At 40.0% G+C, this 13,731-nt stretch overlaps 1 protein-coding gene across 1 annotated transcript in view; it reads left to right on the plus strand.

Annotated features, from left to right (window-relative positions):
* The window catches only part of LOC122800433 (sericin-2-like), a 42,403-nt gene that overhangs the window by 8,799 nt on the left and 19,873 nt on the right, over positions 1–13,731 (plus strand). Inside the window, exon 3 of the mRNA XM_044069878.1 lies at positions 12,049–12,674. Within this exon, the coding sequence (XP_043925813.1) occupies positions 12,049–12,674 (626 nt within the window). The remainder of the gene's footprint in view (positions 1–12,048; positions 12,675–13,731) is intronic.

Below are 13,731 nucleotides of genomic sequence, written 5' to 3' on the forward strand. Positions count from 1 at the left end.
AGCATGTCCTATTTATTGTTGTGGTGAGGTTTAGATCCCTAGGGCCTGTGGCTCGAGCGTACAAGGTTTTCTTTAGGTGGAGCATGTCCATCAATTATGGGTTGGACATGGCCTTGTTTGTCAGGCAGAGATCACCTCTGAGTAGGCGGTATGCAACCGAGTACAGCTGGAGTTTCTTCAGTAAAACTGCATAGAGCATCTGTTTGAGGCCAATGATCCTCTTGGTGAGGTACTTCTGTGGTCTTTCCAGCTGTTGCAGGTGTCTTGTAAGGTACATCCCAAATGGGGCATTGTACTCTATGATGGGTCTGATGAGTAGAGTGGCATAATGACCTCTTTTGATCTGGATGAGAACCCTTTTGTGATTAGATGGGCCATGTAGAAGGATTTTCTAACCACTTTGGCAATGTGATTATCAAAGGAGAGATTACTATCTACTTGGGTCCCCAGATCCCTTATTACGTCTTCCGTATTTAGGGGACTACCACCTGTGTGGTAGTTTGTGGGTACTTTGTTTTTTCCAAAGGGGATGACTATGCACGTTTTGGCATTTAGTTTGAGGCCATGATTTTGACAACAGATATCTGTCTCAGTGAGACCCTTTTGAAGGATGTCTGTGTCAGCTGGAGAGTCAATTATAGCCCCTAGTTTGCAGTCATCTGCGAACTTGGTCAGCCATAGTCCTCCTGTACTTGCCTGTACCTCTGATAAGTATATGCTGAACAGGAGGGGTCCTTGGACTGAGCCCTGGTGAATGCCACTTGCAACTGGTTTACAGTTGGACCTAGCTCCCTCAACTGTCACCATGCGGGTTCTGTCCATGAGCCAGTTAGCAACCCATCTTGTGATGTAGGGGTTTATGTTCAGGCTGGTGAGCTTGTCTATAATACTAGAATGGGGAATGGTGTTGAATGCCTTTGTGAGGTCTAGGTAGACTGTGTGTACCATCTTTCCCTCATCTATAGCCTTGGTAACTGTCTCAAAGATGTCCACCAGGTTTAGGAGGCATGATCTACCCTAACAAAGCCAAATTGGGTAGGGTCCAGTGTTTGGAGGTTCCCAATGTCTCTGTTAATGAGTTCCATGATGATGTGCTCCATAGCCTTGCAGATCAAGCTAGTCAGGCTTATAGGGTGATAGTTCCTGGGGTCTGTTGTGACTCCACCTTTGTGAAGTGGAATAACCATTGCTGTGCACCACTCTGTGGAGAGAATGAGTTTGAACAGTGTGTTTAGGTGAGGGGTAGTTCATTTTGAGCTCATGTAGGACACAGCCTGAGACATCGTCCGTTCCCATTGATGCTGTGTTTTTGGCTTTGGAGAGAGCTGTTTTAACCTGAGTGTCTGTGATTTCATGGGCTCTACATTTTTCTGATTATGGTTATGGGTCTTTTGGGGGGTGAGAGGTGGGTGAAGTTTGTGCTGAACCTGTCTGCCAGGATGTTGGCGATATTGGTCGGTTCAGTGTATTTTAAGCCATTCTGCACTAACTTCGAGCAGATCTGAGCATTGCCACTTAGATTCTTGACATAGCTAAAGAATGCCTTGTGGTTATCTTTGGAGTCCTTGGCAATTTTTCTTTCGAAGCTCACCTTGGATGATTTTATGAGGGATCGTAGTTTCTTGCTGATACTGATCAGGGATGTCTTCCCTTCTTGGGATTTTAGTCTTTTCTGTACTAGTTTCCTTCTTCTATTGTATAGCTTGTTTATGGCAGGAGTCCACCAGACTGGTTTCCTTTTCTTGGAGGAGTGAGTCTTGGTTTTGCTTGGGATAGCATGATCCATGCATTCTTGTAGGTGCCCATAGAATGCATTTGTAAACGATTTTGCAGGCTGGACAGCATTATCCTTTAGCATGGAGGCTTTGAAACTTTCCACCTTGGTCTTAAGTAACGTGAAGTTTGCTTTTGAAAAGTTTTTCACAGTGGTTTCCTTGTCCGGGGGTGGTAGCAGAATGTGGATATCCAAAGTGATTTGTTTATGGTCAGATCTAACCAGCGAGGAGTTGACCTCCAGAGTGGAACACTGGTTGCCCATGTTGGTGATGACCAGGTCCAATATGTTGCCACCTCTGGTAGGAGTTTTGACAAGTTGATCCAGGGCGTTTGAGTTTATAAATTCTAGGAAATGTTGGGCAAGGGAGTTAGTACTTCAGTAGTTCTCCCAGTTAATGTTTGGGTAATTGAAATCACCCAATATTAGGGTGTTTGGTAGGACCTTTATGTTTCTCAGTGTTTCCAGAAATGCGGAATGGGGGTCCTGGGACATGGTGGGTGATCTGTATCAAGCTTCAATTCGAATTGCAGTTTTGACCATTGTTACTTGCACGTGGATGATCTCTGAAGCACCGTGCTGTGTCACTAACCTGGAGGTTGTGGTATCCTTGATGAATACAAACTTCCAACTGAGATCACATCCCTTACTTCCACCAACCTTTCCAAGAATCAGCTGAAAAACTTCATGAAAACCAAATGGCTTTGCCCCTGCTCTCAGCCTGACTGATACTTATTTTCTCCTCTTTCTAACTCTAACTCTCAAACTTGATTTCTTTTACTGAAACTCCTCTACCTTCTTTATATGGCAAGTTTAAATACTTCTTGCTCTCTTTTTTTTTTTTTGTATCTCCCCATTATGACTTTTTGTATTATTTTTTTTTGCTTACTGAAACTGAACTAGAACTTTTTCTTTTTTGGCTGTTAAAAAATCAAAAAAAATATTATTTGTACTATTTGTATAAATGTTTCTTTGTTTCTGTCCTTGTTATTGTCTCGGAGCTTTTCTCCTCGGGCCTCTACTGAAAATGGACATATATCCAGTTAGACTAGCCCGGTCAACAAATGTAAAATAAAAAATAAATAAATAAAATATGGATATGCCCCCACCTTTTGTATTTCGGTCCAGGTTCTGTGGACAAAATTTATGGTATGAGTTATAGCCTGGTTCTGCTGGGGTGCTCTCTGGAGCCTTAAACCAGGTTTCTGTTACTGCACATATATTGATTTTCTCCATACTGAGGAGTGTCTCGAATGCGTGCATTTTGAGGTTTAGACTTCTGGCATTGAGTAGCATTGCCCTCAGCTTTTTGTTACTTGTGCTATTTACGGCAGTGGTTTTGTCTTTTGAGCCTTGCCTAAAAATGGCACTATGGGGGTGGCAAAAGCCTTGGCCAGTATTCAAAAGCCTATGGGTGACAGGTACAAGCCATCTCTAGTGAAGTGGCTTGGCTTGTCGAGCATGTCATCCCAGAAGGACAGACACTGGATCCCCTTTGAATGACACCAGAAACTTCATCAATTGTTGAAATTGATCATTTTTTCTTTATACCGTGGTATCATTCTTGGTGAGGGCAGGATTCTACTCAGGGTCAGGGTCATACCGGCCTGGGTTACGTGATCAGAGAGCTCTTCCATGCCTCTTTTCATGTAGTTCAGGGAGGTACAGGTCAGGTCATTCACACCAACATGGACAATGACAGAGTCGTATATGTACTTGTTCTGGAGTGACCTGAGTGCTTGTGTTATGTGGCTGATCCTGGCACCTGACAGGCAGCTAACAGTAACCTTCTCCTTATTCAGCCTAGTGAGTGGGACATCAGTGTGCCTGACTATAGAGTCACCTATTACTAGTATGTTGGGTATGTTATTTTGCCTTAAGGGCTGTGATTGCATGGCACACTGGTTTTGTGAAGTATGTGTTTCATGGTTTGTGTTGGGGGGTGGAGATTGCTTGGATGTCTGCTTTGGAGGTCTCTGTTGCTTTTGCAGATTTTTATTTAGAGCCTCCGAGTATATTTTTGTGTATTTATGTGTGTTTTTTTCCAGTGCTGGTTTAATGGGTTTATGTGAGACTGGTGGTGTGATGCAAGTAGTTCCCTTCTCCTCTTGACTGTCTGATCCGGTCTTGGGTTGAGAGAGTTTAGCCTCCAGTTTGGCTGTATAATTGCATCTATCACATGTATTAGTGTTTGGTGGTAGGAGGAGAGAGTTGTCTGTGTACATGTAGCAGTTGTAACATTGCCTCAGAATGCCCAGATTCACCAGTTGGACTGGAGAGTAGACCTGAAACTGCCCTTTGGACATGCCTGGATAGGTACAGTGAACTATTTTACTGAATGGCTGGTAAGGTCGAATAGAGAGCCTTGTCCTTCTGTACAGTATATAAGGATCTAGTGCTAGCTATGAGTTTTGAGCAAGTGCCGGGCTGAGAAACTAATGGCTTGAGTGCTTAAGTTGAAAGTTTGTCTAGTTCCAGGGAAAAATTGAAGAGGAGACTTTGTGGAGCTGGGAATAGTTATACCCTAGCTAACTGGCGCTGCTCAGGGCACAAAACTGGGCAAATGTGGTATTTATAGCAGGGAAATGAAAGAGAGAAATTAGCTAAAAATGGCCAATAAACTACTAATTTCTGGGCTGAAACCACTCCTCCAGGGACAGATAAGCTGCTCAAAGCTCCCATCTCTCACAGATGAACAGAGAAACTTCCTTCTAACCATGTAAGGTATGGGCAAACACAGAGATTTGTAACACAGCCCTGAATTCAGCACTAACCTGAAAACTGGACTATACTAGCTTAGAAAGGTGGGGAAAAAGAATATATATATATATATATATATTTTTTTTTTTTTCCCCCAGAAAATAAAGCAGATACAATAAAAAAAAACACTTTAAATACACAGAAAAGGATACTTATTGTTATATCTCTGATCAGAGTCATAGTCAATGCCCCTAGTAATAAAGTAGGAAGAAACACAAATACAGTAAAAGCAGATGAATAAAGTACAATTTTATATATATATATATATATATATATATATATATGTATATATATATATATATATATATATATATATATATATATATATATATATATATATATATATATATATATATATATATATATATGTATATATATATATATATATATATATATATAATGAACATACAGATTTAAACAAGTTACCCAATTAACCAGAAAAAAGCTGAAAACTGAGCCCTGTTCCAGGAGTCTTCAATCAGACAAGTTCTAACTACACACTCCTGCTACTAGGGTGCAGGGGAACCTTCTCCAAAAAACGATGGCGTGGATCAGTGCTCAAGTTATACAAACAAAGCTAGATTCAGCAGGCCTGAATCTGGCCTATGCTACAGCAACAAGGCACACCAATTTCAGAAAGAAACAGTTCAAATAAGCAGGCACAATAAGCCTGTGACCAGATATTCCTAGCTCAGAAGGGTAGAATCCAGCCTATCCTCCCACAAGAGTGCAGACCTCAAACCTTCTTAATGTAGAATAAATGGACTGAAGCCCAAGTGCTTAAGGCAGAACTAATACACTTTTAGAATAGCAGACACTGAGCCTATGAGGCTGTTCTAGATCTGAACATTATATGGGCACACCACAGAGGAATTCCAGTTTCATCTAGCATACATCACACAACTGAAGAAATAATGAGAAAATTCTAAAGCAAGGGACTGTATGTACATCAGTCTTAAAAGTAATTATAACTGAAACATACCATTATGTTGTAAATTAAATCCTGTATATATATATATATATATATATATATATATATATATAGGTGCATAGGTTCATACTAGGCTATCTGCCCTGAGGCAATTTTAAGCCTAGCCCGATTCTGTATGGCTTACGCCACCCCTTGATTTGAGTATACTGTGCCCTTTTTAAGGTTTAGTTTACTGTGCCTCTGTCTAATAGTGACATGGGAGTAATCCCTGGGACAAACCTACGATCCCCCATCCACCTATCGAGTTTCTTCTTGAAGAGATTCAGTGAGGTGCTCTGCCTCACATGAACTGGAATTCTATTCCAGAGCGAAGGGAGCCTCTGGGTTATGAACCTGTCCCTCCAGCAAGTTCTATTTATTTCTGTGCTGAGGTTCAAGTCCCTCGAGCATGTGGCTCTAAGGGATTTAGATTTACTGAGGTGGAGCATGTCCATTAATTCTGGATTTGACATAGCTTTGTATGTCAGGCATAGATCGCCTCGAAGTAGGCGGTATGCAACTGAGTAGAGCTGGAGTTTTTTTAACCGAGCAGCATATGGCATCTGTTTGAGACCCTTGATCCTCTTGGTGAGATACTTTTGGGGTCTTTCTAATTGCTGCAGGTGTCAGGTAAGGTACATCCCAAAAGAGGCATTGTATTCTATGATGGGCCTGATGAGGGATGAATAAAGGGGCACGATTACCTCTCTTGATTTAGATGTGAAACCCTTCATGATGAGGTGGGCTATGTAGAAGGTCTTTCTAACCACTTTGGCAATGTGGTTTTCAAAGGAGAGATTGCTATCAACTTGGGTCCCCAGGTCCTTAATAACTTTCTCTGTACTTAATGGGTTTCCGCCTATGTGGTAATTTGTGGGCACATTGTTTTTGCCAAAGGGTATGACTATACATTTTTTGGCATTTAGTTTTAAACCGTGGCGCTGGCACCAGTTATCTGTCTCTGTGAGACCTTTTTGAAGGATGTTTGTATCAGCTGGAGAGTTGATTATGGCGCCCAGTTTGCAGTCGTCTGCGAACTTGGTGAGCCATAGTCCTCCCACGTTTGCCTGTACCTCGGAAAAGTATATACCAAACAAGAGTGGTCCCAGGACAGAACCCTGTGGGATGCCACTTGTGACTGGTTTCGAGTCTGACATGGCTCCAGCAACTCTCACTCTGTGGGTTCTGTCTTTGAGCCAGTTTGCAACCCATCTTGTGACATAGGGGTTTATATTTAAGCTGGATAGCTTATCTATGATGCCCAAGTGGGGTATTTTGTCAAATGCCTTTGCAAGGTCCAGATAGGCTGTGCGGACTACCTTCCCTTCATCTATGGCTTTGGTGACTGTTTCGAAGAAGACAACCAGGTTCAAAAGGCAGGATCTGCCCTTGACAAAGCTGAACTGGGTAGGATCTAGTGTCTGTAGGTCCCCAATGTCTTTGTTTATGAGATCCATGATGATCCTCTCCATAGCCTTGCAGACTAAGCTAGTCAGGCTTATGGGGTGATAGTTTCCAGGGTCCGTAGAGGCTCCACCTTTGTGGAGTGGGACCACTGTTGCTGTACGCCATTCTGTGGGCACATATCCTGTAGTGAGGCTGAGATTTTATAGCTGTTTTATTTGAGGGATTAGTTCCTCTTGGAGTTCATGTAGGATGCAACCTGGGACGCCATCTGGTCCCATGGAAGCAGTGTTTTTTGCTTTGGAGAGGGCAGCCTTCACCTGAGCATCAGAGATGTTTGGGAGGCAGCCCTCTGCTGGGATAGATACTTGCTCTTTTGGGGGGAGGGAGTGGAGAAGTTTGCACTGAACCTGTCTGCCAGGATATTGGTGATGTCTGTGGGTTCAGTGTATTTTTTGTTGTTTAGAATCAACTCAGAACAAGTCTGGGAGTTGCATCCCAGGTTTCTAACATAACTGAAAAAAGCCTTATGATTGTCTTTGGTGTCCTGTGCAATTTTTCTCTCGAAGCTGGCCTTGGAGGATTTTATGAGGGATCGTAATTTTTTGCTAGTACTGATCAGAGATGCCTTCCTATTAGGGATTTTGCTCTATCATGTAGTAGCTTCCTCCTTCTGTTGTACAGTTTATTTATGGCAGGGGTCCACCAGACTGGACTCCTGCCTTTGGATGATTGGGTCTTGGTTTTGTTTGGGATAGCATGATCCATGCATTCCTGGAGATGTCCGTAGAATGTGTTTATATAGGATTCTGCAGTTTGGGCCATAGTTTCCACTGGCCCTGGGGCCTTGAAGGATTCCACTTCAGTTTTGAGAAGTGAAAAGTTTGCTTTTGAGAAGTTTTTTACTGTGGTGACTAGTTGTTCCATAGCATTTGAGTTTATAATTTCCAGGAACCTTTGGGCTAAGGTGCTGGGGCTTGAGTAGTGCTCCCAGTCAATGTTTGGGTAGTTGAAGTCACCCAATATAATGGTGTTCAGAGAGATCTTCATGTTCTCCAATGTTTTCAGGAAAGCTGACTGGGATTCCTGACTCTGAGAGGGTGGTCTGTAGTGCAATGCCACTAACCTGGAGGTGTGGATATCCTTGATAAATATGAACCCCCCCTCCTTTTGTGGTTCGGTCCGGGTTTTGGGGCCAAAAAGCATGATATTAGGTATAGCCTGGTAGTGCTGAGGTGCTCTCTGGAGCCTTGAGCCAGGTTTCTGTCACTGCACAGATATCGATATTCTGCATACTGAGGAGAGCTTCGAGTGCGTGCATCTTGAGGTTAAGACTTCTGGCGTTTAGCAGCATTACCCTTAGTTTCTTGTTCCTTGTGCTGTCTATGCGGGTGGGTTTGACTTTTGAGCCTTGCCTAAAAAAGGCACTATATATATATATATATATATATATATATATATATATATATATATATATTTTTTTATTTATTTATGCGTGTGTATGTGTATGTCTAGAAAATGGCTCATTCCTCATAGTGCTACCAATATTGCCTTCTGTCACACAGCAAAGCCAAGCACAGTAGAGCAAGAGGCATCTTATGAATGGAGTAGAAGAACAAAATCTCATCAGATTTTGTCTTAAGATGTGAAGTGACAGTTACTATCACTTAGCATTATTGCTTGATGGCAAGCATCATGCAAATGCAGAGGACAGAAGTAGGCATTCTGATTTATGGGCAATTGCTGGTCATATCTGTGTTGTGCAAAGCTTCTGCTTGTCATTCTTAAAACGTCTGTCATGCTGTGATCAGTCAAGTGTTGAAAATAGGGAGCAAGCAGGGGTAGGATATGAGTACACTAATTAAGGAATAAGCAGGATAGTGAAGGGAGAGTGACATATGCATACACTACTTCACTAGGTAAGATGTTATTGCAAAGAAAAGTTTACATAATGCCATACATCATGCTAGATTTGAATATCTGCCAATCTTACTCTACATTCACTAGACCTAAGCATTATCTGAGCACACCACAGAGGAAGTCGTCTTTCAGCTATCATTCCACAAACAATTGAAGAAACTATGAGGAAAGTATGAAGCAATGAGCTATGTGTGCATCGGGTCTATATTACCTTATCGAACGATGGAAAGAGCGAATGCCATTTTATCGAACCCAAAAGGTTGAAACACCTAAACAGTGAAGGCACGAACCATGGATTTTCTTCCCAGGAAAAAAAATTGGTGGGTTGTCTTCGGGACTTTGTCATTTCCTCCACTATGGTGCAATCTCGGAGTTGATATAGTTAAGTAGGGGGTGTGTGGGGGTACAGCCTCTCACATTGGATGGTGTGGGGGGTGATGCCCACCACTTCATTTTGTGTTTGAATTTTTTTGTTGTTATTTTTTTTTTTTGTTTGTTTTTTTTTGTGGAGCAGCATTTTTTCCCTGGTAAAAAAAATAGCTGTCCCGTGTCTTCACTCTTTAGTGGTTTCAACCTTTTTGGTTCGATGAAAAAGTGTTTGCTCTTTTTATCATTCAATAAGGTAATATAGACCCATGTGCATCATACTTCACAAGTACTGATAATTGAAACATTCCATATGGTATAATTTACTCTTTGTTATACATATCATTATAACTGCATCCTCATAGGGCTATCAATACTGCTTTCTGTCACTTAGTGGGGCTAAGCAAAGTAGCAATGTGGTCAGAGGCAGAAACTCATCAGCTTTTGCCATAGGATGGGAAACAGCAGTTACTGTTATGTAACTATGGATAGCTGTGCTGCACAATGCTAAAAGATGTGCAAATAATGAGACAAAAATAGAAAATGTGGTTAATGGGCCATTGTTATCCATGCGTGTGTTGTGTGAATCTATTTTTTGACCATATTAAAGTTGTGAAATGGGGCTCATAGGACAGTGGTGAAAATGGGGTGCAAGCAGAGGGTAAGACACTGTGGTAGTTAATTAATGTTCATGATGGTGTTAGGAGAGCAACATAGCTCTCCATTTTTTTCACAAAATAACACTGTATTAATTCAAATAATTTTAAAAAATTTGGATAGTCACAACATAAAGGTGTGTGAAAACAACTTAATAATGTTGTGTGGCCAACTGGAGCAAATCAAGTGTTTCATGTACATATATGTAAAATGGAGAATTGTGTAAGGAGCAGAATGCTTTTGTGGGACTGGAGCTCTTTTCATTTATTGAGGGGAAGGTAGTAATAAGGGGGGTAGACATGTAGTGCAGGTTAGGCAAGAGGTACAGACATAAAGGACATGCAAGACAAAAAAGGGATGGTGATGGACACACAAAATTAGGGGACACTATGACTGGGGAAATGTATGGGACTTTGGAAGCACATCTCCATCCAGCATGAATACATTGAAAATCTAATCCTCACCATCAGAGCTTTCACCACTGTATTCTGTCCCTTATACATTGCGCAGTGCCAATTGGTGCGGCAATTTTAAAATTCACTGCAGGATACTTTTCATACAGCTAATGCAAGCACCAAGATCTGTCTCTATGAACTCCTCCACCAGCACTGTCAGCCCCTGTCAGGTGACATAATCACCACCTCCACTGCCGCTGCATCCCATGGGTACCAATGCACCAACTCTAAGGGCAGAGCTACCTGATTTAGATGTGGAAGCAACTATGAGAGGTTGTTTCCCAGAAGTGATTGCTGCCTTTACTGTGATTGGTGGCTTCACCACAGCCACCTGTGGAGGAATGACAGTCCAAGACACTGTGACTGAAGTAGTTCTCCATGCTGGTGGTCATTTTATAGCACAAATGATATTCCAAATATTATAAATGCACCATAGAAAGAAGGTATGCGGGATAGAGAAACTATCATAAATTTCATGTAATTATTAGATATCAGAGTCAATGCATATTCCCATATAAATATTTAGATTTGTCACATTCATTATTTTAGTAAAGGTTAATCTTGTCAATATTATACACATTATGCAAAATCATGTGACCATAGCAGAGCCAGATTATGCATTACAAGTCATGAAATGTCTATGAGAACTGAGGTAATATTTATACTAAGTAATGGATTGTGGATTACTAATTATTATTTAATACAGACTAATTCCTGCTACTTGGATTTCAACCTACAAACATCTATTTTTATAGAAACATTGACTACTGCAGGAGCTATTCATTAAGATATGCACAAACTGCGTATGTACCTGTATGATACAGGGTTTGATTCCCTCAACCCTCATTTGCCTGCTGTGTGACCTTGAGCAAGTCACTTAACCAGACATTGCTTCCAGGTCACCCCTGAAAACAGACTGTGTGTCCAGTGAGCCAAGCTGGCTAACAAAGAGGATTATTAAAACAAGTATAGTCTGAAGCCCAGTGAACATTATAGCAATAACCCATGCCTGGGTGTGGGTAATGCTGGATTTACCCACGGCTGGTGTGGTTTGGTCACGAGGGCGAAGCCCGAGTGACCAAACAATGCCAACCGTGGGTAAATCCAGCATTACCCATACCGAGGCATGGGTTATTGCTATTATACAATGACATTATTTAAGAAAAAAAATTTAATTTTCTTAAATAATGGCATTGTATAATGCCTCCTTGCTGCCCTTTCACAGCTGTCTGGTATTCTGTGGCAGTTCTGATGTACTCCGCATGCGTATGCCTACGCAGTACATCAGAGCTGTGGGCAAAAGCAATGGAGAAAGCAAGATCTCTGTTGCTTTTTACAAACTGTTTCGCTATGTTAAATGGGTTTAACATAGTGAGACAGCTTTAAAAAAAAGCAACGGAGCCGTTGCTTTTTTTAAAGCTGTCTTGCTATGTTAAACCCTTTAACATAGCAAAACAGTTTGTAAAAGCAACGGAGAAAGCAAGATCTCCGTTGTTTTTTACAAACTGTCTCGCTATGTTAAACTCATTTAACATAGCGAGACAGCATTAAAAAAGCAATGGCTCCACTGCTTTTTTAAAACTGTCTCACTATGTTAAACCCATTTAACATAGCGAAACAGTTTGTAAAAAGCAAATAAGAGGTAAACTATACTGACTGGACACAGAGTGGCCAGCTAATGCTTGTTTAGTCAATTGCATGTTTTGATACATAATAATTTTGAGTCTACTTAATTTCAACAGTAGCAGTAATAGCATTAGTAGTAGTAATATTAGTAGTAGTAGCAGTAGGAGTCGCAGTAGTAGTGGCAATAATGGTAGCAGTAGTCATAGCAGCAATAGCATTAGTAGTAGTAATAGTATTAGCAGTAGTAGAAGCTATAGCATTAGTAATAGTAGTAGAAGCAGTAGTAGCAGTAATAACAATAATAGTAGTAGCAGTAATTGTAGCAGTAGCAGTAATAGCATTATAATTATTAGTAGCAATAATAACAATAATAGTAGTAGCAGTAATTGTAGCAGTAGCAGTAATAGCATTGTTATTAGTAGTAGTAATAACAATAATAGTAGTAGCAGTAGTTGTAGCATTAGCAGTAATAGCATTATTATTAGTAGTAGCAGTAATAACAATAATAGTAGTAGCAGTAGTTGTAGCAGTAGCAGTAATAGCATTATTATTAGTAGTAGCAGTAATAACAATAATAGTAGTGGCAGTAATTGTAGCAGTAGCAGTAATAGCATTATTATTAGTAGTAGCAGTAATAACAATAATAGTAGACGCAGTAGTTGCAGCATTAGCAGTAATAGCATTATTATTAGTAGCATCAGTAATAACAATAATAGTAGTAGCAGTAGTTGTAGCAGTAGCAGTAATATCATTATTATTAGTAGTAGCAGTAATAACAATAATAGTAGTAGCAGTAGTTGTAGCAGTAGCAGTAATAGTATTATTATTAGTAGTAGCAGTAATAACAATAATAGTAGTAGCAGTAATTGTAGCAGTAGCAGTAATAGCATTATTATTAGTAGTAGCAGTAATAACAATAATAGTAGTAACAGTAATTGTAGCAGTAGCAGTAATAGCATTATTATTAGTAGTAGCAGTAATAACAATAATAGTAGAAGCAGTAGTTGTAGCATTAGCAGTAATAGCATTATTATTAGTAGCATCAATAATAACAATAATAGTAGTAGCAGTAGTTGTAGCAGTAGCAGTAATAGCATTATTATTAGTAGTAGCAGTAATAACAATAATAGTAGTAGCAGTAGTTGTAGCAGTAGCAGTAATAGCATTATTAGTAGTAGTAATAACAATAATAGTAGTAGCAGTAGTTGTAGCAGTAGCAGTAATAGCATTATTATTAGTAGTAGCAGTAATAACAATAATAGTAGTAGCAGTAGTTGTAGCAGTAGCAGTAATAGTATTATTATTAGTAGTAGCAGTAATAACAATAATAGTAGTAACAGTAGTTGTAACAGTAGCAGTAATAGCATTATTATTAGTAGTAGCAGTAATAACAATAATAGTAGTAACAGTAGTTGTAGCAGTAGCAGTAATAGCATTATTATTAGTAGTAGCAGTAATAACAATAATAGTAATAGCAGTAGTTGTAGCAGTAGCAGTAATAGCATTATTATTAGTAGTAATAACAATAATAGTAGTAGCAGTAGTTGTAGCAGTAGCAGTAATAGCATTATTATTAGTAGTAGCAGTAATAACAATAATAGTAGTAGCAGTAGTTGTAGCAGTAGCAGTAACAGTAATAGCATTATTATTAGTAGTAGCAGTAGCGGTTGCAGTGGCAGCAGTAGTAAAAGTAGTAATATCAGTAGTAGCAGTAGCAGTAGTAGTATAAATAGTAGTACTATTAGTAGCAACAGCAGTAGGAGTAGTATAGTATAGCTTGCTCAGCTCCTTGTGCAGAT

Source organism: Protopterus annectens, chromosome 4.part0, assembly GCF_019279795.1.
Source record: "Protopterus annectens isolate FY-2018-M chromosome 4.part0, PAN1.0, whole genome shotgun sequence".
NCBI lineage: Eukaryota > Metazoa > Chordata > Ceratodontiformes > Protopteridae > Protopterus > Protopterus annectens.